The sequence below is a fragment of the Cyphomyrmex costatus genome, unplaced genomic scaffold (genome assembly GCF_001594065.2).
Source record: "Cyphomyrmex costatus isolate MS0001 unplaced genomic scaffold, Ccosl1.0 scaffold100, whole genome shotgun sequence".
Taxonomy (NCBI): Eukaryota; Metazoa; Arthropoda; class Insecta; order Hymenoptera; family Formicidae; genus Cyphomyrmex; species Cyphomyrmex costatus.
In genome coordinates this window covers 2,389,190-2,414,255 of record NW_017274955.1, presented here as the reverse complement: position 1 = coordinate 2,414,255, position 25,066 = coordinate 2,389,190, and the positions used below count along the sequence as shown (strand labels likewise).

At 29.5% G+C, this 25,066-nt stretch overlaps 3 protein-coding genes across 3 annotated transcripts; 1 reads left to right on the top strand and 2 right to left on the bottom strand.

Annotated features, from left to right (window-relative positions):
- Window positions 1-114: 114 nt before the first annotated feature.
- On the bottom strand, window positions 115-5,424 carry LOC108771864 (zinc finger protein 84). The gene is made up of 4 exons (XM_018537268.1): window positions 5,259-5,424; window positions 1,783-2,039; window positions 1,005-1,299; window positions 115-777 (listed from the first exon to the last, which is right to left on the bottom strand). The coding sequence occupies exons 2-4, from the start codon at window positions 1,998-2,000 to the stop codon at window positions 247-249; spliced, it is 1,044 nt and encodes a 347-aa protein (XP_018392770.1). The 5' UTR covers window positions 2,001-2,039; window positions 5,259-5,424; the 3' UTR covers window positions 115-246.
- A 7,067-nt stretch (window positions 5,425-12,491) lies between these two features.
- Window positions 12,492-17,349, bottom strand: LOC108771803 (chymotrypsin-like elastase family member 2A). Its single transcript, XM_018537172.1, has 5 exons — window positions 17,256-17,349; window positions 15,158-15,419; window positions 14,321-14,453; window positions 13,831-14,130; window positions 12,492-12,671 (listed from the first exon to the last, which is right to left on the bottom strand). Exons 1-5 carry the CDS (start codon window positions 17,347-17,349, stop codon window positions 12,492-12,494), a joined length of 969 nt encoding a protein of 322 aa, XP_018392674.1.
- Window positions 17,350-19,923: 2,574 nt separating this feature from the next.
- On the top strand, window positions 19,924-24,076 carry PNPase (polyribonucleotide nucleotidyltransferase 1). Its single transcript, XM_018536992.1, has 7 exons — window positions 19,924-20,078; window positions 20,794-21,711; window positions 21,790-21,963; window positions 22,234-22,430; window positions 22,550-22,710; window positions 23,239-23,550; window positions 23,678-24,076. The coding sequence occupies exons 1-7, from the start codon at window positions 19,924-19,926 to the stop codon at window positions 24,074-24,076; spliced, it is 2,316 nt and encodes a 771-aa protein (XP_018392494.1).
- The last annotated feature ends 990 nt before the right edge of the window (window positions 24,077-25,066 follow it).

Genomic DNA, 25,066 nt, shown 5'->3' with positions numbered 1-25,066 from the left:
ATTCAATTTTCCAAATATTCACAGTTTTAAGGAATCCTTCTTCTAAATAATCAAAATTCCAAGGATCGAAACTTTCAAACAAAGTTCCAAAAAGCCGAAGTACAAAAAGCCCAAGGTTCCAAGAATGTAATGTTCTAATCTGGATTGATCCGAAAAAGTTCCAAGGAATTAAACTCTTACAATTAGTTGAACATGAAGGATCCATAGTAATCTTTTTTTAGATGACAAAGGCCTCTTCGATTCTTCTTATGTACCAAAATTTACTGGCATTAACAAAGTAAATTTGGCCTGATCAATGTTTGTTTCTTCAGCCGCGCATGGTCCAATGCTATCTAACAAACTTTGTATTGCGTTCTGATTACTTGGATGCTTCCTCTTGGTATGTTCGCGACGATGCTTGAGCTCTTTGAATGTTTTACCGCATTGTTCACAGGAATACGGCCTGGCAGCCTCATGTGAACGCAGATGGCCCTCATAGTGGCTCTTTCTGACGAATTTCTTACCACATAGACCACAATCATACTGGAAACGGCCTTCGTGAGCGGCTACGTGCGAGCTCAAAGTCCACTTGGTTTTGAAAGTCTTTGAACAGTATTCGCACCTAATCTTCGAATCGTTTTTATCTGTCCTTCTAGAATCCTTTTTTATCAACAACATCTCTTCCAGAAGAAAGTCATCCTCATTTTTTACAATTGTTGCGGACTTATCTATAATTGCTTGAACCTGCAGTGTTCTATTATGTTCCTCTTGCTTCAAGTGAATGTTCTTTGGCGTTATCTAGACAAATAATAATACATAATTATTTATATATAATTTGAGAAACAAATTCAATATACAAAATATAAACATTTCATTCTTATTTTTTTTGTTAAAAATTTGTTTTAATTGTTTCCATTATTGCTTTAATTATACACAAAGATCTATGAAGATTATTTTCTCCGAAATTAAAAGGCGCATGTGCAAGAATTTGTTTAAAAATTAGAAGAACGTTAAATAAATCGTACTTTGCCATGTGAGATCAGATGGGTTCTGAGTTTATCCTCATCATTGTACCTCTTCGGACATCGTGGGCAGGGATATCCGCTCTTGTTTTCCGTATCGCGCAGGAGAGCGTTTTGTAAAGTCGCATCGCTTGTTGCGTTTTCGACATCGACTTTTTGTTCAATTTGCTGCAGCTTTTCCTTGCGCATTGCGTGCCGAGCTATATGCCGCTTCAAATCGTGCAATCTAGAAAACGCTCGTCCATATCGCATACATGTAGGAAAGGGACAGCCTTTTCCACATGTCCTGTTCTTCGGACTGAAAGAAAAAAAAAGCATGTGTTTAAATTTTCTAATCCTAAATTCCTAAATATTCTTGAAGACAAACATTATAATATAAGCACAATTATTCATTAATCTTAATTAAAAATATAAAAGTTACAATTGACTTTAAATAAAAAATTGTTGGAATGGAGCTAAGAGAGAGAAAGATATTGAAAAAATTCTAAAAGAGGATGTAATAATTCGAAGAAACTGAAAATTTGGTTATTAAGAAATTTAAAAGTTAATAAAACTAAACTTATGTACCAAAAATATTCTTATTACAGCAGAAATAAAAATGTACTCGAGTTGATTAGGCTGCTGTGCGCCAATAAGAGGCTGCTGTGCGCCAATAAGAGGCTGCTGTGCGCCAATATATATATATATATATATATATATACTTTTCAGATTATATAGAGATAATTCTAAAGAATTCACAGATTGTGAAAGAATCTAAGGAAAAGTTCTTTGTTTCCTGTACCTTCGAGGAGGATTGACAATTACTGGAACTGCCCTTTTTGTATCACTGCCGAAATCCTTACTATTCTTATCGACTTTCTGACTAGCCATTGTGGTCAGTTGTGCTGATAACGGTATCACGATGGAAATAGTTTCATTGGACCCTGGTGTGATGATAGGCCCAACGTGAATCGACGGCGGCGTTGCCAACGATATACCGTTTTCGTTACTCCTACTCATGTCGATTTCGTCCAGGAAGAGTATTTATTAAGATCGAATCTATGCATATATAACATAAAACAATTATATTAATAAATTATATTATAATAATTATAATAATTAATGTATACATTATATCATACACTAATTCCAAGATTTTGCTATGACTCACTGTACACAGATGTTACAATTATTGTATAATGTAGAAATCTTGTTTCTGAAATTATTACTACTACTATTACTACTACTATTATTATTATTATTATTATTATTATTATTATTAATGAATTATTAATCACATAAACATGAAATATTAATTTGGAAGATAAGATAAACGGAGAAGTTAGAAAGTTTAATTAGAGATAAATTAAAGAGACTGTTGCATAAATGATAACAGTTTCTTACTTTTGTTATTAAATGTTTATTTAATTAGTGAGACACATATTAGAACGATTAAAAAACATCTACTTACAATGTAATTTGTTAAAAGTTCGGATATAATTTAGATTATAATAATTAAAATTATGATTTTATAATTATTGAATAAAAAATGTATAAATAAAATATACATGTATAGTAAAGCATAAGCATGTGTGTATACGCACACACGCACGCACACATGTGTATATATGCTTATGTGTATTTATTTGTTACAAATTTTAGAGACAGTAAAGAATAAATATAAATGTGTGTGCGATTATTATATTATTATTAAATATATACATTTATTAACGAGTGCACTTACTAAAACATTTTAGTAAAGACACGCTAATTGGTATAAATTCTTCGCATATCTTGTTAACAAATGCCTCGTTAATTGAATGTCATGTATACAATTTGATTTTATTTAACTATCTAAGCTAAAGGAATAAAAATATATAATATATAATGTAACTTTGTTTACACATTATCCGAAATTAATATTGTACAAAATATTAATTGTCTCGAAAATAAATAAAAAAGTTATCCAATGCATAAAAAACAAGTATTCTTATTTAATAAAATATAAAATTTTTTAATTTATATTTCCTATAAATAAAATATATAAAAATATTATTTTATTTTTAACACTTTAAAACAGAATTATATATTCTAAAAGTATTAATAATTTTATGTGTCCCACTTTTACTAAAAACCTGTAGATATATATATATATATACTTATATGTATACATGTTATACCTACTAATTTCAAGTTTTTGCTGTAACACACTGTATACAGATGTATATACATATATACATTCCACGAATTTCAGAAGGGTAGCGTAAACCGCGATCGATGGGAGGTCGCCTGTCGCGTATCATCATTCTATCGCTTCCATGGAAAACAAAAAAAAATCAAGAATCGGAACTATATAATTTTGGATTTTCTACGCACAGAAATCTTTACATTTATTCATGACAAATCGAAATACGATGTTTCATTTAAAGCGCATCTGATACACGGAAATTTGAATCCATCGAAGACAGATATACATCTGGTTTCAATGCCGGAGGCGACATAGAATGCAAAAGCTTCGCCAACAAACGTAACGATCGAGGCATCCTCGTGAGAGCTTATTATTGTTACTTAATTATTGTTAGAAAATAAGTGCTTTCCAGCAGAAGCTAGATGACGCAGTGTAAAATGGTTGCGTTCAACACAAAAAAAACAGCTTTGCAGTTGTTGTAAAATGTTTGAATATGACTGTTTATACATTTAAATCCAATAAGGAAATAAGAACAAAATCAATCATATTAATCAGAATTAAAATTTTACAATAGTTGCAAAGCTGCTTTTTCTGCTGATCGCAGCCAATTATTCCATCTTCGTTTAACATTAGCAAACGCCAAGGATGTAATTTTTCAAAAATGAGTATATAATCAAAGTGGAATTGTCTCTTGTTGGAAAGCAAATATTCTTCTTTACTTTATGACACCTGTCTTCTTGAAATAGGGCTGTTACTTTTGACTGATTTCGAAGATTCACATTTTTTCGAAACTCCGAAGTTATTTTGAGGTTTCAATTGCTTCAGAAGCCTTCAAAAAGTACATTCGTTCGAATGATGACGAATTTATTCAGGAAATGCTAAAAATATTGTAACCAAAAGAATTAATCGAAACATATATATTGAAAAAAATATAAGATTTTAAAATAATTTTTAGAAGTATATTATAATCTGAAATATTATATATTAATAATAATTAATTAGACTCGATATACATACAAGTATAAAGGAAGGCTAATGCTCAATCAAAATCAATCCAGTTAAGAAAATTAAAGAAATAAAAATAAATTTACTCTCAAATTAATATATATAAATAAAGAATAATAAATTAATACGAATGTTTTGGCTTTACTAATTGCAAGTGTTCTTTAGCATAAAAGAATAATTTTAAGACGAAAATTCGAGATAGAATTGTAAAATCGATGAAAGCTATTAAACTTACGTAGTTTTGATATTATAATACAATATATTAAAATATTTTACAAATTTTGACATATAAAATTTTATGAGTACATATCTATCATGGTACTATTACTATCAATTTAATAATTGTATGATTTTGATTATTCGAAGCTTCGAATATTGAAACCTTTAGAAATTACTAGTCCTATCTTGGAGTTCTTTTGAAGCACCTATATACATATATATACGATTTGCGACACTTTGCTGCGTTCGAAAACATTACCCGAGTATCTTGAAAGAGTATTATTTTATCTTTGTTGTTCACGAAAAATGTGAAACAACAAGAATAAAATGATATTTGGAAGCATTCGGGCAATAGTGTTATTGCATAGTAATTTATTATAGTTATATAATAAAATATATTATAGTGAGAACAATTAGAGAATATAATATTATTATTAATATATTACCAAAATTATAATATATTATATTATTACAGAAACTATAATATTTTATTATAAAATTATACAATAATATATTAATATACTACAGGAATTTTTTAATATATTAATTTTATAGGAATACCACTATCACACTATTATAGTTTCAATAATATAATACACAACAAAATATTGTAGCAGTGTAATAGCATTATTCCTATAAAATTGATATGTAAAAATTCCTATAATGTGTTAATTATATATTATAATTCTTTAATAAAGTGTTGTAGTTTCCTATAATAATTCTAATATATTATGAAAAACTGTAATATTATATTATAAAGACTCTATCAGGGGTAGCATTTTCGTAAGAAAGTGCACCCTTGTGATTTATTATACTTAATTCTATCAGGAAAAAGAGAGAACAACACCAAAGTGCTGAGGCATTACCGAGAGGTCACTGAGGCGCCACGAAAGCGTCGCCGATGGCTCCACTGTTTCAATCGCAGGAGGTTCCCTCTCGACGAGGTGAGTCACGGGCGACGCCGAGGATACGACGTCGAAGCACGATACCTAGGTACCGATGACACCGATGTATAGATCAGTGAAATGTCACTGCCAAGAAACGTCACGGAAAAGCGTCACCCACGCCGTACGGCGCGACGCCGACGATCTCACTCTCGTACGCCTCGTTCGCTCCGGTCCGTCGTGTTCGATTCTGTTTCACGCACAATCTCCAGGGTGAGGTCGATAACTGGTATCCAGGACAGTTACGACGGACACTCGCCGAGGCACTCTACGTTCGCGAGAACCGCAGGGGTTGGGAACAACCTGACAGAGTAACGTCGTCTCGCGTTGCACGCGCGACACCAGGAGTGGCCATTTTAAAGCCAAGGCCTCGCTTGACGCTGCTTGACGCTTCGGCGCTTTACTTCGTCTCGCCTCCACTCGCCTCCCTCGGCACTCGGCAGCCGGCAGGCTTGTCCGTGCATTTAGAGACGCTTCGTGCGCATGTCGGACTCGGACCGGACCGTCAACCGTGTGAGCGTCGCTTCACAGGAGACAATTGTGCGTACCTTATTGAAATGAGATGAAAATTACAAAATTGGTTACTGGCGGTTCACTTAGGTATTGACTAATAAAATTATAAATATATATATAATATAGAATAGCTCAAATAATATAAATTGAATAAAAGTATGTTGAGAAGGGCGAGCCACATATAATTTTGATACTTTACGTTTCGACTCCGATCTGATAATTATATATTAAATATATAATATGATTAAAACGGTTAAACAATAAAATAAAATAAAAAGATTACAAATCAGCTACGGTCTTAACGCAAATTGAAGAGTCGCTCTTGGAAATTCTTATTCCTATATAATATTGTATGTCGCTGTGTAAAGATCTTTCATGTGATTCGTAATGGAAAATTGTAAATCTGTTAATATACAGGAAATATAATTAAAGCAAATTGTCGAAGTGAGATTTGTATCAATGAGAAATACGTTACAAGTGTAGAGTTAGAATATAAAATTAGTTAAAATATAAAAAATGATGCGTAGAAGTTGAAGCAAATTGCGATAAATCGAGCACTTGTCACTGTATGCTGTGATGTTATGAAAAATATCGACATTTTTTTAGGAGACGAACTGAGGAAACTGAGAAGGTAGTATTGGATAGGGTAATTATAGAAGGTGGGAAGAAAATGCAGTTAGGAGGGGAGAAGAGATTGTATGATGTGCAGATATGAATCCGATGTTTCCGTGTCATTCTGCTTATTTAAGCTCTGTTTTTGCCTTTTAATGTGAACCATTTCAGATATTAGTCGTTTATTGTATGATGGTTCGTTATCTAGAATATTCTTACGGTATTTTAATTAAAATTATGGTTACAGTTAATTCGGTTATTCTGTGATAACGAGAGAAATCCCGTTTTTTTTTCTTTATCTCTGAGATATTTTCGTGTAATTTAGTTCTTAATCTTCTCTTTGTTTGACCAACATCTTTTTTGTATGGTAGAGAAAATAAAATTTATTGTCTGAAAATGTATGGATAGTTTCGATTAGATTTTTTTGTTGAAACTGAGGATGTGATAATAATAAAACTATGTTAATAGCACTCATAATAACGCCCTTTTTTGTGATAAATAGGATGATGGAAATGATAACTTAGAAATCTGCTTGAGAAAGTTGACTTGTGATATCTATTGAAAATGACACTATTATTATAATCAACAATGACGGTCGTGTCTAAAAAATTTAATCTACCGTTTACACTTCCATGGTAAACCTTAGTGAGAAATGATAATGGAATAGATATTGAATTGATGTCGATTCGACGTAGAAATCATCAAATCGACGTCGATTCCATTGTCATTTCTCACTGACTCTATGTAGTCTTGTGTGTAAGTTGAAAACACTTTGGATATTATTCAAAGTATCCAAAGGGACTGCTAAAATAATGTCGTTCACATATCGAAAATAAAATAAGAATTGAGTAGGTAATCTGTCAATTGTTAAAGTCTCTAAATCTTAACACTATTTCCGCTTATATGAGAGATAGGGGTGATCCCATGGGGATACCAAACATCTATTTATAAAAATCATTATTAAAAGAAAACAATGTAGAATTTAAAATGAAACACAATGGAATTAAAAATTCATCTAGAGATTCTAGAGATGTTGGTATTCTAATGAATTTGTTCGCTTTTGTCATTTTCGTCTCATTTTACAATAAATAATCACGCTGTTTAGAGATCAGAGGATCGTCTATTTCCTCACTATATTTTTATCCATGTAGCCAATTTTAGAGAAGAAATAAAGCCTTTTGATTTGCATATTTTTTTAATTGTTCTTTTTTTATAGATACTGTTTATAGATTTGTTCGAATATGTTATATCATTATTTATATATACAGTTAATTAAGAGATAGATTTACGAATTTGAAATTAAAATGTCTTTTCGTAAGAGTTGTATATGTATAATATTTAAATTAAACATACTTATATAAAATATATTTAAAATTTTAAATAATTTTTTAATTATAGATTTTAAAATAATTTAAAAATATGAAATAACAAATTTAACTTTCAGATGAAAAAATGGGTTTTTTTTTAAATCTTATATCTTTTTTTATGTTAGATTTATTATAATTTTCATTATTAGACATTTCCTTTTGCAATTTCAACGAAAAGGATAGGAAAGTCATGTGTGCGAGATGTTTTAGTTAAAGCGACTTGAGTAACGCTGTCTTCCCAGCCAAAATACACGCTATCCCATTTTCTTTCTTTTTTCTCATCGACCAGGTTTCTCTCTCACTTTCTTCCGTGCGTTGAAAGTACACTGCAGAACTGCACGTGAAGTCCGATCTAAATACGAAGGCGAATACAAGCGAGGAATTGAGAGAAACGCGTGCGAGCTGCGCGCACAGTCGATGATTCAATCGTAAAGTAATAATATTCGCAACGGATATTATATTATCTTTTTTTTTTTGCACAGTCAAATGTAATCTAAAGCGTGGCTTTTATATCTGGCGTCAGCGATTATACTTTTGGTTGTCAGATTTCAGAATTGACGGATGTGTATAATCGCGCGTCAAAATGTGAATTAAACACGAATGATTAATTATTCGTTCCCCCGTAAAATATCGAATCATCGTGATTTAAAATATTATAGTTGCAAGTATTTGAGAGATTGCGACATGCATTTGAAAAATGGAATTGTGAGATTCGAGGCGTTAAGATTAATCTTTTGAGAATTTAAATATATATCGCGACCTAAATTTAGTAAATTACAATTTTGAGCAATTTTCAGAGACTGATCACTTGAGGATTTAAAAAAGTCTGTCCTTTCAAAAATTATCAAAATAAACATTCTTTAAAATACTGTAATTGCAAGAATTTGGGAGAGATATCTCAATATTGATGATTTAAAAAATCAATTCTTTAAAACTTGAGGCGAGCGATGTACTTCAAGAATTTGTGATCATTACTTAAATCTTATAAATTATTGAGTTAGGGAAAAAGTCTTATTACGTATACATAAAAGGACTTTTTCTCCAATCCAATATAATTTTGAATATAATTTTCAGCAGTTTTAATTAATTAATTAATAATTTAAAAAATCGACGATTTTGAATATAATTTTGAGCAGTTTTCTAAGGAATATCTTATATGATTAATTATTTTAACAGTTAACAATTTATCCTTTACACATATACGATTTTGAAATACAAGATTGCATGTAATACTTTTTATATTTCAAGTATATTGATTAACATAAACTGATAAGTTTTTTTCCTAAGAGATTCGTTTCTGTTATCAACAAGAGATAGTTAGTGAAAAATTTAATAAAAAAATAAGATTATTTTTGTTGGAAGAAAAGTTGAAATGTGTATGCGTGCATGTTTTTATTTGCACATTTAAAATACATTTCTATATTTCACACACACACATAATATTATTTTATTAATTTAATAAAAATATATTGATTATAGGTTTTGAAAATTTGTATTAAAAGATTTTAATACACACATAATATTTTGCGGAAAATATGAAAAGACAAGCGTGAAGAAGTAGTATTATAAATATTATTTCTGATTTATTTTGGTTTCATTCAACACATGTGGTCTTGTTTTGCCTTTACGTTATATATATCAGAGTGAATAGAAGTGCATATATACATATAGGAAAGATGTGCATTTTGAAAGTTAGAAAGAAAAGCTATTTGCCACGAGAGAACGGATATGGAGGATATCTACATTTATATAAGAACTTCGATTCTGAAAAGCCACTTCTACCGTTGCATAACTATGTCAAGTGAAGCGCGATATCTATCAAAATACCATATTGTACTTCAAATTGTAATCTGTTATATCTAGATACAGTCTATCTTTATTTTAATTTTACAATATACGTATAAAGAAAAATAATAAAAAATTATGCAGAATTGAACACTATAGAAATATTGCGAGAATATTTGTGTATATTCATTAAATATCTCACTCAGAATTTAACGGATATTATTTGTCCTTTAAATTAATTTTGAATTTTATTTTTGATATCGTATATGCGTGTAGATATATATTACGTATAGTGTATTATATATTATACGTAATATTTTAATGAATTTTAGAATTTTTCATGATTTTCTAGAATTTTTCAGAATTCCTGTATAATTTTTTATAACTTTAGAAAAAAATCTCTGAAATTATTTATACATTGAAACATTTTTTAGAAATGTTGACAAAGTTTACATTGTTTTAACTTTTTGTATACATGTGATTCTAAAATATTGTATATCCAAGATTTTTTATTCCATAATTTGCAAAGAAAACATAAAATTTCAAGAATTTTAAGATATTAAAAAAAAATCTTTGTAAGTTTTTAAAATAAGCAAAATTCTTATAAATATTTTGAGAACTTTTTAGCAGAGATATATCTGCTTATGTATTACAACAATGACATAACTTTGTCATAAAAAATTGTCATATTGAAATCGCTTATAGAAAAAAAAAAAACAGAAACACAAGAAAAGGAGAAAAGAATATATCTTTCTTGATCAATCGATTAATACATCAAAGTTGCATTTTAAAATTAATATTACAAAATTTGAATGATTCAAAACATTCAGTTTTCTGGAACACTTCATTTTTGAGTTGTATCGTTGTTGCAAATGATATATTATATGTAATACATTTAACATTTATATCATGTATTACATGTAAATCATAATCAGCGAGACATTCGAATATTATTAGAAATGTGTGGAATACCTTTGAGAATATCTTTCTTTTGGGAATACTCTTTGTTATTTGTTTTATAAGTTATTATTGGAATACACAACACACTCACACAACAGAGCGCAATGCACGTACAGTAATTAATAATTGAGGCTAATTAAGTCCAGTAATCGAATATGTTCTTGCAGTGTGTCACGTATGTCATTCGTAAATCAATATCTCTGACTCCCATCGTCTACTACATGGCACCATGTAATCACGTTTATTAAAGCACTGTAGCGTATCTTGACAGAACAAATAAGTCACGTTATAATTATGTCTGACTCTCTCGATATAAATAAAGCCACGTAATGATTGCGGATGTATCCTACATGCAGCGGACAGGGGATTTTAAGGAAATTTCAGACGATGTCTAATTTCAGGAATTTACTGTACATTCGACAAGTCATGTGATTTCGCGAGTGAGATAGAAATTTATGTTTCTCCGACATAATTTAAGCGATTTAAAACGAGATCGTCTCATCTTTTTCCGGATGGATGAATAACCGTGAAAGTTTTAACCGGCCGCGGCCAATGTACCGGAAAGAATCTTTACGATCTGCGGGACATATCATCTTATTTATTTTGATTCTGACGTTCAATCGACTGAATCGTTTACGTTACTTATGAGATTACAATCTGTAAATAAAATGATTATTATAAGCGGTTGTAGAAAAAGCTCTTACACGTCATTACTCTAGTGTTCTCAGCTTTCTAAAGCCTGCTTATTATCTTTTATACAACTCACAACGTGACCTATATCTAAATATATGTACAGAATGATTAATTTTAATTTCAATAGGCAAATATTTTGAAATATGTAATTTCAAAAAAAAAAAAACAATTCCAAATAAAAATTATATTATATTAATCATTATTGTACATCCGCTTTTATATTGTACAACTTTCATTTGGAATTTTTTTTTGTAAAATTGCATATTTTCGAAATATTGGTAAAATTGTATCCCAAACAACACAAAATCTAAAATTGTGACATAATGGTTTTAAGTTATCTTTTAGACGCAAAAAATGTCTCTTGATCTGATTTTAGACTGCACTTTTTGTTGTTTTGGGTATTTCGAAATATTTGCCTATTAACATTAAAATAAATCGTATACATACATATGTATATACAATACATATATAGATATATTGATTAATAGATGCTTTATTAAATTTTTATTCATTTGAAACTTCCTTTTTCTAAATATATATTATAAATATACAAACAATGTAAAAATATACAATGTATAACAAATGTAATACACTATATGAAATGCCACGTAAAAACGGAGATCATTTTATGATACACATTATACATAAAAATGGAATATTTTCTATTATATTATCGCATTATAAAATAATCTTATTAAATAAATTTTTGTTATATTATGTGTTGCTTTTAACTGTTGCATATATGTATAAAAAATTCTTTTTTCTATTTCCTTCTATTATAAATAATATGCTGTGGTGTGCAAAAGTTTAGTACAAAATTTCGTTAACTAAATTTTGTACTAACATCCGATAATGATTAAAATTTTATCAAGCTTTTTTTTATAAATAAGAGTACAAAATGTTATTGGCCCGAAACTTTTACATGCCACTGTATATATGTGTATGTGTAAATAAATAATGAAATAATTGGTATTTTACAAAATTAAACAATAAAATTCTAAACTACGCGATAATATAATAGAAAAAGCATTAAATATATATTATACATGTACACATTCTTAAGATGTAAAATAAATATAAATTGTTTCTACGTGCAAAAAAAATAAAAGTTAGCATACAATATACACTGCAAGTGAAATACACTATATACACAAATACAAGGAACTGCATACATTACCGCTGTACAATAGTATATTTACATTATTATTATTTACACGAACAAATTTCATCTTCGCTCGTCGTTGTTTGCATCGATTGTTTTGTTGATCCAATGCAGATAATGTTGTATCTTAGTGTATACATCTGGGTAACCTGGTCTGGCACAACCGGATCCGAAAGACGTGACGCCGACTAGTTGCCAAACGCCGTCGGTACGACGACACTGCAGAGGTCCTCCAGAATCACCCTGAAAATTAGGATAAATAAAAAAATGAAATTCAGTTTTATTCTAGTACATAAATTTGCTCCATATTCATTATGTGTGAAATTTTAATATTATAATTAGTATGATAATAAGTATTAATATTATTAATATAAATGTTTACTTTTTGCAGAATAAATGAAAAAATCTAACAGGTTTTTTGCAGTTTTTCGTTAAAATAGGAATTTGGTAAAATATATTTAAAATGAACTTCATTTGTTGTTAATTTAAAATATTATTTTAAAAATATTATTATATTATATTTAAAAAAATACATGTTATTATGATATCGCGTTGATAATGCAATAAGAATCCATTTGTTATTAAAGAATCTTGATAATACAAGAGAGAGAGAGATTTTTTTATTTTAAATACATACTATATTATGAATTTTCATATAAAAACGCATATACTTAGAATTCGAAAGCTTACTTCAAAGCAACAGTAATTCTTGGGTATTCTTGAATATCCTCGTGATCTCGCGTGCCATCGATCGTGCATTCAATTTTATTATGAGAAAGTGCACGAGCGACGTAATTAACAACAAATTGACGCTTTCAAATAATAAAACGTGTTTGTGCACGATTCATTTTATTCTCAGTAGCCAGTGCATGCATGTACTAATACGTTCAAGCGTTTGTATTTTGTATGAATGGATTATACAGGGTGAATCAAGTTTTCCATTTCACCGCAACGGTAAAACGTTCTATCACACGATTATAAATAAAAAGTTGGGACTTTCGACAACCTTTAATTGGTTATTTTCTATATATCCTTAGTAAAAAAAAAACTTTTCGTAACATCTCAAAATATTTTATAAAATATCTTTTACATTTTAAATTTTGAAAACTAAAAAAATATTTTTAGTTTTTATTCACACTTTATAAATTTTCTTCGAAAATTATAAAATGAGAAATCTTAGAAATTTTAGAATATTTCAGAATTTATATATATAAAAGATTTTTAAAAGATATATATATATACTTTCTCAACATTTTTGAAAAATTTTCTGAAACATATGGAAATTTCAAAAAAATAATTATATAACATAGAGAATTATAAGAAGTTGTTTCTTAGAAAACCAGAGACACAGCTACGATTTTGAGGGATTATGAATTAATTTTTAAAAAGATGTAAGATTCACCACGCAGCTTCCGGAGGAACCGTCAATCTGACCGGCGCAGAGATGACCTTTTCTAATAGGTACCGAGGTACCATATGCCTGCAGACACTCCTCCAGATTTAAAAGCGGGACACTGGCCTCCAAAAGAGCAGTGGAGAGTGAAGGCGAGGGACTATATCGGCCCCAGCCAGAGGTCACGCATTGTCCTTCACTGAGATCCTGCCCAGGACCGGGAAGACAGATAGTACGGACGACTTTGGATAAAGGCGCCGGCCTGGCGAGTTTCATCAAGGCTGTAATAGCAAGATTTCTTTTAGGACTCTAGAAACTCACGATTCGCGCAAGATTTCTCCAGTTTTAGAATTTATTTAGATAATAAGAAAAACGAGTAGATTTAGTGAAAGATTTGATGAAATTGGATATAAAATTAGATTGATAAAACTAGGTTTTGTTGATGGTCTTCAAAATTACCAGCATTCCAGAGATACGAGGACTCACCTATGTCGTGCACGTAATTATTGAATCTCTCATGGAGGATCACTTTCTCGACGGGCAAGCGTGCGGATCCGCGTCCTCCTGAGTCCAATTCCCATTCGCCGACCACCGCCGTCCATAGCGCACCGATGGGTAAATTGAACAGTTCGCTGAAGTAAATATCCACTTGAGAATACGAAGCATAAGGTAAATACTCGAAAAAATACAGTATAAACTAAGAATATCCGCTTAAATATGAATTAAAGTATCCGTTTAATAATTTGGAATTAGGAGTATATACTGAATTAATAAAAGTTTAAAACGACAGAAAAGAAAACAAAATAATATCAATTTCCAATTATGCTTTATAAAGCAATAAATAGTGTATAATAGAGAGGTCATCTATGAGCAAAAATTAAAAAAATTTTCCTAAAAAGTTCCCAGATAACACACAAAGTCCGAAATCGTATAATATAAGACGTTTCAATTTGACGTTTAGTATTAAAGAATATATGTTCCTCTGTTATTATGGAACATAGGTCCGGTTTCACTTTATCTCGTAATGTTAAGATTAATTTTAATCTCGGTTGAACTTTTAAAAGATTTATCTTTTTCTCAATTTTCTCTTTATTTTTTTCCAATTCTTATAATTAGAAGAAGATCTAAAGAGAAAATTGAATCAAGATTAAATAAGTCAGTCTTACATTACTGAAATTTTAAGACTTTTTATGTTGTCTCTGTGTTTGTAAGAATAATTTGAAGTTTTAGTAAAATTAAAGTTGGATTAAATACAAAATTTGGCATACGCTTCTCGCGAAATAGAACAACAAAGTAATTTTACAGCTGTAGCATTCTGTAGAAACGTCGAACTCACTTGTGAATGCAGTGAGCCGCGGTTATCACCCATTTAGGATCAATCAACACACCACCGCACCAATGACCGATAAAGCCCAGTTTCGGATGTAATAACTGAAGAGACACCTGCCAAGGCCACGCGCCCCTTCGGCTTGGTTTGCCGTTGAAGATGCGACCGGTGGTGGTTGTAATCGTTGACAATGAGACTCCGTTTTTCGGCTGGACCTTTGGCAAGACAATCGATCGTGGCTGCCTCTGTGATGCTGCTGGACATCCGCACTCTGTTATCCGAAGCCGCTTGTATTTGTTTAATGCTTCCACCATTAGTAGCGAAATATGAACTTACAATTAGTGTAAATATGGCACCAGGAATATTCGGGAAAACTTAATGATGAATTCAGTCATTTGCACTACAGGCGTACATATTAAAGATTGCTTCCACCCAGACAGCACAAAAAATATTTATAATATTCATAAACATTTTATTTTATTCATTTTTGAAATATTATATAAATATTTTATACATATATTTTACATATACAAGCGTTATTCGAAAACGTTATTAGAATATGGACTAAATATTTTATATAATATGTATGATAAACACAAATAAATATTTTTTACTGAGATTATAATGTTTTATTTAGTATTTTTACAGCGTTTATTATAATATATATTATATACGATAAATATTTTATAATTTTTCTAAGAAATATTTATGATCTGTGTAATGTAAGACCACACAAAAATATTTATAAAATATTAAAAATAAGTCTTACAAATATTTTGTAAATATTCTATAAATATTGTGTGCCGTCTGGGCAAAGAATACACAAAAGTTACCAAAAATCAAAATGATTTATTTCGATTCTTATAATATCAATAAACAGTCAAATTAATTCAATTTTATGGCGTCATTTCGACTTTCTTTTGATTTGGTGTATGTTTTTTTGGATTTATGTAAAGTATTTAAATACTGTAATATTATCAATTTTAACAATGAAATAATACATGTGTAGTCGGTTAAATAACGTGATAATTTAATTATTGGATTTAATCATTTAAAATATTTATTTACTGGAATGTCAAAACTCCATCTTTGCAGTATTGCTCATCATGCTTGAAATTTCTTAAGTAACTATTTTAATGGTACAACAAAATCATTTTCAGATCTGTATCTAGCTGAATTTTAAATACATAAACAAAATTGTTCGTTTCGTGTAAATTTTTGCGTTTAACTTTGATAATTTCTGTTTATCAGTTTTTAATATGCACTAATCTAGTGTAATGCGAGTGACCGAGTTCACTAGAAAAGCGCGGTAGAATTCAAGACGTGTTAAAAACTTTGAAACATCTAGGATTTGTAAGTATAATCGGTGAAAAAAAGTGAAGTACACATATGATAATTATAACAGGATATTGCAAAGATATTTTAGAATATTATTAGGATTTTCGCGAGTATTTTCTCTGAAATGTGTTTAGTATTCTTTTTAATGCTATTGTAATAAAATACTAAATATACGTGAATTATCAAAAGTTATAGGAGGATAATAAGAGGTGTAAGAAGGATATAAAATCCAAGCGTATAATATTTCAAAAAGATTTCAAATAAAAATGTAGGTGTTGAAAATTTGAAGAAACTAAAATTCCATTTATAATCTGGAAAACATAATGTGATAAAAGTATAAGATTAATCGAGAAATTAAGAATAAACTATACATTTCAAAAATTACAAATTACACATTTTAAAGGTTACGATAATGTTAATCATAATTAAAGGTATATTTTATAAGATATTTTTGTTCTTCAGCGCGTACTAAAGAAAAAAGAAATATCTTATAAAGAAACTTACAAAATAAAAAAATATATCAAATAAACAAAAACTGTACGCATTAAATAAAGAATTAACTGCGCAAAATGGATATAAAATCAATGTAATTAGCCAAGTATTATTAAGATAAATTTAAATCTTAAGAAAATAACGCTTTTGAAGATATCAAGTAAGTTTAATTAATAGAATTTTATTTTATTTCTCTGTGATGTTATTATTACACTGAAGGTAAGAAACATTCCTGATAAAATTGTAAGGAAAATCGCAACGTCGAGAAATTACTTACTAAAATGATCTTCCCGGATGATTCTTATCATGGCACATTGGGTCTCCGCGAGAACGATCACCAGCAGGACAAGAAAATCACCGCGAATATACATCACCAGCGAAATCAAGAATATCCGCGCTGGATCACCACACCGATCACTATGATCTATGGATCTGCATAGCCTGACTGGCCTCGACGACGCCAATCGATCCTCGAGTAGGATTAGCGCGTCACGTCGCGAAGAGCGGATTCTTCGGTACGAAGCGATCTCGAAGAAAGTGATCGTTGAATAGTGCGGGAGAGGGGAAAAGCGAGTGATGCGGTCTAGCAGATGTTGAGGAACGCGAGAAGCGTTTAAGATCATAATTTATGGAATTTAATTAATGAAAACTCAGTCTTAAAAACGTTCCGTTCAAAATAAATGTGAAAAAGAGTAATATAGACCTCTCATTTACGTGAATTTAAATGTACCAAAAATAGATATTATGATTAGTCTTTATTTATAGTATAAATAAACATTTACTTAAATACATATTAAATTTTAGTCTTTAAAACTCTACTAAAAAATTAACATCTTTTAAATAATTTTAAACTGCTCTATTTTGTATTTTTTGTATTTTTTTAATTTAAAACGTGCCTGAAGATGTTAATTATATTTTTATTCTTGGATATTCGCAGAATCTGAATGGGATTTGAGAAAATCTTTGCATCCTCTAAACCGTAAGTTTTCTTTTGAGATTTTTAATTGATTTTTCTATATATCAATTGGAATTATAATGAAAATAAACGAAGAAATGAAATTTTCCTTTCATTTCAGTGGTTGGAATGGAAATTGATTGAAAGAAATCTTATTTATAATCCATCGAGAAGTGCGATAAAAGAAATTAGCGAATCGAATCGATTAAAAAGGAAGAAGGTGAGAGACTTTCTCTTACTTTAGATAAAGCTTAATCGCAGGATTATTCGAATTCGGAGGGCTTTCTTCCTTGGTAAAAGAATTTCGACATCGATGCATGGGAAATTATGCAGATAGTTGGACATATTGTTAATTAACGTTGAGGTAGCTCGAGGAAAGAAACCGAGGGAACCGAGGCGCAATTCAAGAGTCTCTCTTTCTCTCTCGTTCACACACTCCAACGAAGCGACAACTTTCGAGAGCGAATCACTCTACTCGTCCGAGCTGAGAGAAACGCGGTCGATATAATGATATAATCGCTAAGACGATAATCTACTGTTCTGGTTTGCGTTGTCTCGATTGCAGGATATCGCGTTTACAGAGAATTTATCAACATGCAACTGCAGCAAATTTCTAATATTTGAATTATATTCCACAAATAATATTCGGTTTTATACAGAAATCTGAATGTAAATTTCTAGATAGCACAATACTGATCTCTTTCTCTCTCTCTCTCCATTTGAAAAGTATTCACCTTCTTAAATTCTTTACGAATTGCCCTCCCCCCCTCCCAGAAACAGAACAGAATATTTATGATAAATATTTATTACTATCCATTTTTTAGAATGATATGTAAATATTTTATACATGTTCAAAATATTATTAAAATATTTTATACATATTCAAAATATATTATTATTATACAATAAAATATAGTCTAAATATTTTATGTAATATATTTATGATAAATATTAGCAAATAATTTATAATATGTATAATATAAATGTTTATAATCTGTGCAATCTAAGACCACCAAAATATATTTACAAAATATAATTAAAAATTTCACCATTGTTTTCGATTGTTTATCACGAAATAAGTAACAACATTCTTTACATATATACATATTTTCTAAAATATCGAGTATAAAAAAATTCTAGAAGAGATATAAATTTTTTTAGCATTTCCGAAAAATGTTTCAATCTGTATAAAAAATTTGAAGTTTTTCAAAACGTTGTAAAATCATGAAAATTCTAAAAAATTATTTGAAATATTCTTAAAAAATTGTCACCAGGACGAGGGAGAAAACATTAAAAAAGATTTAAATATAAACATTTTTTAAATAAATATACATATATATAAAATGTACATACATAATAAATACATACGTAAAACAAGTATAAGAAGCTCACTGAACGCTCAGTGAGCTCTTTCATCTGATTGGCATATTTCGTTAGATTCTAAAATATAGATCAATAAGATGAAAGAACTCAATGAGCGCTAATAAATGAGCGATCGTGTTTCTGGATGCACCCATTACGTAATTTTTTAAAATCACTTGAAAAATCACATGATATTAGAGATAAATTTCATCTATTATATATAATTTTATAAAATTATCAAATTTTAAATAATTAAATGATGGAAATAGAAAAAAAAACATATAGCGTCGCGTCGTGAGACTTTTCGAATTATGTGATTTTAAAAAATTATGATATGAAACAATTCCGTTGCTTGTGATTTACATATTTTAACTAGATGATTTTGTTATGTGTTACTTTGTGACGTGTTTTTTCCAATAGTGTAATTTTTCAAAGTAATGCAAGGGTTTTTCTAATTAAATACATCATCTCTATGCTGTTTAAATATTACGATTTTTGATTATATAAGCCTGAACTGCCAGTAGCCAACTTCACACTTGTTGCCAAATAGCAACGCCATCAGTAACCAAGAGTTAAACAGAACTGATCAGAAAAACGTGTTTCACGTGTTTGTCTTATGTTGCCAAAGATGATAGCACGTACGAATTTTAGGTTATTGAAATATTGTAGGACAGTATTTGTGACATGTAAATATTTGTGTAATAAAAGAAATGTGTATTATGTTAAGTTTAGTACCGCAAGTGGCAAGAAAGCCGGCACCGAAGCTGTCACGTTTTCTGATGGGTGAGGTTAGGTTGTTACGTTCATACACTTTAACCTGTCTGCCAAATCAAACGAAATATTTAGTTACATTCTGTCATAAAACATCTATATATTTGAAAATTATGTTATATATATATATATATATAAAATTTATATTAAAAAAATTGCAAGAAAAATATAGACTGTCATAGACATTCTTATCTTTATTTTAATATTTTAGGTATTCTGTAATGAGTTTTTTTATCCATAGTATTATTTTTTTATATAAGTATTTTTTATTATTATTGAATTTGGTAGAAATACAGTTGCCACTAATTATTGTTACATGTTATTCATTTTATTAAATTAAGAATTAATATCGTTTATCAATTTAACTTTATGGCTCTTAATTTTTAACAATTTAACTGTTATCAATTGAGCTGTTTACTTAATTGTTTATTTTATTTTTTATTATTTTTACACTGATTTTTTCTCAAAAATTAAGATGTATTCAAATTTTAAATTATTATATTCTGTATTTCTTTGTAATTAAATTTTAACTTATTACTGCAAAATTTATCTGAAATTGATTGAGAAGTATGATGATACTTTTATTTATAATTTCTCAAATTTATTGCAAGAAGAAATTTCTTGTTTTTAACTTATTATTTGAAGTGCTTAAAAGTTATTAAAAAAATTAATTTAATTAATTTATATATATTATCAATTGATATATATATATTTTTTATATATCTAGCAAGCAACTTCAGTTTTCTACAGGCAAGTATGCACGTTTTGCTGATGGCTGTGCGATTGCAACTCTTGGAGACACTTCTGTCATGGTCACTGCAGTTTGTCAGCATCAGTCATCTATTTCTTCGTTCCTTCCACTCGTCGTGGACTACAGACAGAAGGCAGCAGCAGCCGGTCGCATACCAACCAACTTTCTACGAAGAGAACTTGGACCAAGTGAGCATGAAATTCTTACGAGCAGGGTCATTGATCGATCCATAAGACCGTTATTTCCAGAAGGATTCTACTTTAACACTCAGTTAATGTGTAACATGTTAGCCGTTGACGGCATGAATGATCCTGATGTGATCGCCATTAATGGAGCTTCTGCAGCTCTTAGTGTTTCCGATATTCCTTGGAATGGTCCTGTAGGTGCTGTTAGACTTGGAATGATCGATAATGAAGTAATAGTCAATCCTACCAGACGTCAAATTCAAGACAGTATATTAAATCTTATTATCACTGCGGCTAAACAAAATTTAATAATCATGTTAGAAGGTTCGGCCAATGAGATATTGGAGCCATATTTAAGGAAGGCAATAAAACTGGGCGTCAAAGAATGCCAGAACATTGTAACATCGATAACAAAATTGCAAAAGGCATGTGGTAAACCGAAAAGAGAAATTAAAACTTCTGGGGAACAGGAAGACGATAATCTGAAGAGTTCTGTGAAAGAACTCTCAGAGAGAAAATTGCAAGACATATTTTCAAATCATACGCACGATAAGATATCGAGAGATAACGCAGTAAACGATCTTAGAAATAATATTATTGAAACATTGCGAAATGATAATGCACTTTTGGATGTTAAATTAGTAGAAAAAATCTTTGGGAAAATTGTTAAAGATGTATTCAGGACGTTAATTTTAGAGAAGAATGTTAGGTAGTTTTCTCGTATTCTTAAATATAAGATATTGTCAATCTACAAATAATGATTGAATTAAGATTTGATGATTTGCAGGTGTGATGGACGTTTACCAAGTGGTATACGTGATATATCATGTCAAGTAGATCTCTTTAATCCTCTTCATGGTTCGGCTGTATTTCAAAGGGGTCAAACTCAGGTCATGTGCACTGTGACTTTGGATTCTTTGGAAAGTGCACTTAAAATGGATGCTACTTCAATGTTAATTAGGTATATTGATAATATAACAAGTAAACTAAGATATTATTTTTTTTTGTACTGGTTTATTTTGTTTTATGGTAATTACAATTATGTCATGATAAGTTCAAGTTCTGAATATTATTGTTCTAGGGAGAATTTGATTTAAAGATGTAATATAAAAAATTAGAAAGTAGTATTGTAAGAAAAATTAGTATGATCTAAGCAAAAATGTAAACAAATGTCTATATGCAGTAAAATATTTGCTATGTGTAGTTGTTTATAGATTTTAATTTTTTGTAGCAGTGGTGTTAAGGAAAAGAACTTCTTTCTCCATTACGAATTTCCACCTTACGCGACTAATGAAACGGGACACTCGACTCGAGTTGGTCGCCGAGAACTGGGACATGGCGCTTTGGCAGAGAAAGCCTTGCGACCAGTTCTTCCAAAGGATTATCCCTTCACCATAAGACTGACTAGTGAAGTTCTAGAATCCAATGGTGAGGTGATAGTACAATACCCCTGGCAATAAACATAGTTTAATAAATGCTCTTGTAAAGCTACAATAATGTACCAAAAACTTTATAAGTTAAAGTTATGTCTTGCTCTATATAAAAAGGTTCCTCTTCAATGGCTACCGTTTGCGGCGGAAGTTTGGCACTGCTCGATGCAGGTATACCAATATCTTCGACAGCAGCTGGCGTTGCTTTTGGTCTTGTGACTAAATATAATGAAACCAATACACATATTGAAGACTACAAAATATTGACCGATATATTGGTACGTATTTACACAGTTATTACACCGTTTAATTAATTCAATTAATTTGGTTACAGAATATTTGCTACAGCAATGACATAACAAAGTTGTATTTTTGGAGTTGATTATCGAAAAAGAATAGAAACACAAAAAAAGTAGAAAAAACATTTTAAAAGAACATACTTTTATTCCTATAATCATATATAGTTATATTATACCAAAATTGTAATTTAAAATTAATACTAGAATTTCACGCACACAATGATTCAAAATATTTAAACTTATTTTCTACAAAATTTTATTCTTTTTTGAAATCTGTCTTAACAAGCGTTGTATATAAAGTATCATTAAGATCATCTAAAGATTACTTTAATTTTTTAAATCAAAATTTTTTTCATTTCATATTTGAATCAAGATACATTTAGAATGTAGATTATTGTTTCCTTCAGGATAAATTTATTCCAAGTTATAAATTGTTCAAGTTTAACCACTATTGGGATTAATATTTAAATAAAAAATTATATGATTAACAAAAACTTTTGATTGCAGGGAATTGAGGATTATCTTGGAGATATGGATTTTAAAATAGCAGGCACCAAAGCAGGATTCACCGCATTTCAAGCTGATATAAAGATACCAGGAGTTCCGTTAAAAATCATAATGGAATGTATAGATAAAACAACAAATGCTAAATCAGAAATAATCAAGATCATGAATAAAGTGATACAAGCACCGCGACAAACTAAAAAGGACAAAATGCCAGTGGTTGATAACTTAGAAATTCCTATTCATCAAAGAGGAAAGTTCCTTGGAATTGGAGGAATAAACCTAAAGAAAATATTTTTGGAAACTGGAGTGCACGTAAGATTTTTATGATCTGAAAAGTTTTCGTGTCTGATGACCTGAATATTATTAAATTCATAATAAAATTGTTTATTACAATTTTATTATAACTTGAGATTTCATTTCTTATTTTTATTTTGTTCAGATATATCCGCATGACGAAAACATTTACTCAATATTTGCGCCCAACGAAGACGCTATGACGGAGGCAAAAGAAATGATAGAAGGTATTTTAAAAAAGGATCGTGAGCCGATTTTGGAGTTCGGTGCTATTTATACTGCAAGAATAGTAGAAATTCGGGAAACTGGGGTTATGGTGACGTTATATTCCAATATGATACCGGCATTATTACCTAATTCCCAGTTGGATCAACGTAAGATTCATCATCCTAGTGCTCTAGGACTTGAAGTTGGTCAAGAGATACAAGTTAAATATTTCGGACGAGATCCAGTGTCCGGACAAATAAGAATATCACGAAAAGTACTGCAAGTACCAACTTCGGTTGCAAAAACTTTACATCGCGATGATGCAGAAAAAACGTGAAAGTTTTTGATACATAGAATTAAAATTTAAATTAATGCTATACATGTGTAAAAGAATATTCTGTATATTTTTTCCACTATTCTGTTAAAAAGTGATTATTGTTTTGATATGCAGTAGATTTTTCCTTGTACCTATTTGTCTTATATTTTTGTACGATATTGTTAAGAACAGAAATATAAAAAGAGAGAGATGGAGAAATATTGCAGTAAAAAATTATTCAATAATGTATTTTACCTATTCTGCTCTATATACTATTGTCGATATGAATTACTCGAAGATTTAATAAAGTTTACGAATATGGAAGGCCTAACACGATTCTTAAATTTGTTTGTCAACAGTTCATAGAATGTTGTATAATTAGCAAAGAATGAAAATGTTTAATTCCTTAATTTTCAAAAATGCTTTTCTCTTGAAGACAATTCTTAAAAAAAATTTTATTTTACATTACTTAATATTGTCTTTTCTTATCTTTTTATAATCATAATTATCAAATACTATTAGATAAAAACATTAAGTGCAAAAATTGCGCAATAAATTAAAAATAAATAGAACGATTCTTCCTTCGTTTGGGTTATATTTTCCTAGAAATAGATAAATGGAAATAGAGATAAATTGAAATGACAGGATATTAAAATGAGTTAAATTTACATGTACAGTCAATAGCATAATTTATTTTTTAAATGTTTTTTTAATTCTAAATCTATTTTTGTAAAGACAGAGAATTTGACAATTTTTTCATTAAAAATTGAATAATAAAATCAATAATTAATAACTTAACAATAGAGTTCACTACTTAAAAGTTATACTTTTGCATTTATTTGATGCTATTAAAAAATATATGATTTTGCTCAATTATGTGAATATGTTGCTTTTTTTGTAATAATGAATAATTTGACAATCTACATTTAAATCTACATTGTACTTCATGTAATATCTTTCTCATCCATATCATAGCCTCTGATCCACGTAATATTTTTAGAATTTCTGATC

What these genes read in the sequence shown, in the direction of transcription:
- LOC108771864 (XM_018537268.1), bottom strand. Translation starts at nt 2,000, where the DNA reads ATGAGTAGGAGTAACGAAAACGGTATATCGTTGGCAACGCCGCCGTCG. An exon ending in ATTGTCAATCCTCCTCGAAG is followed by an intron (nt 1,300 to 1,782) that starts GTACAGGAAACA and finishes TTTTTCTTTCAG; the next exon opens with TCCGAAGAACAGGACATGTG. An exon ending in ATCTGATCTCACATGGCAAA is followed by an intron (nt 778 to 1,004) that starts GTACGATTTATT and finishes TTATTTGTCTAG; the next exon opens with ATAACGCCAAAGAACATTCA.
- LOC108771803 (XM_018537172.1), bottom strand. Translation starts at nt 17,349, where the DNA reads ATGTATATTCGCGGTGATTTTCTTGTCCTGCTGGTGATCGTTCTCGCG. An exon ending in CATCCGGGAAGATCATTTTA is followed by an intron (nt 15,420 to 17,255) that starts GTAAGTAATTTC and finishes TTCGGATAACAG; the next exon opens with AGTGCGGATGTCCAGCAGCA. An exon ending in ATGAGAGATTCAATAATTAC is followed by an intron (nt 14,131 to 14,320) that starts GTGCACGACATA and finishes GTGAGTTTCTAG; the next exon opens with AGTCCTAAAAGAAATCTTGC.
- PNPase (XM_018536992.1), top strand. Translation starts at nt 19,924, where the DNA reads ATGATAGCACGTACGAATTTTAGGTTATTGAAATATTGTAGGACAGTA. An exon ending in ATTTTAGAGAAGAATGTTAG is followed by an intron (nt 21,712 to 21,789) that starts GTAGTTTTCTCG and finishes GATGATTTGCAG; the next exon opens with GTGTGATGGACGTTTACCAA. An exon ending in TGAAGTTCTAGAATCCAATG is followed by an intron (nt 22,431 to 22,549) that starts GTGAGGTGATAG and finishes CTATATAAAAAG; the next exon opens with GTTCCTCTTCAATGGCTACC.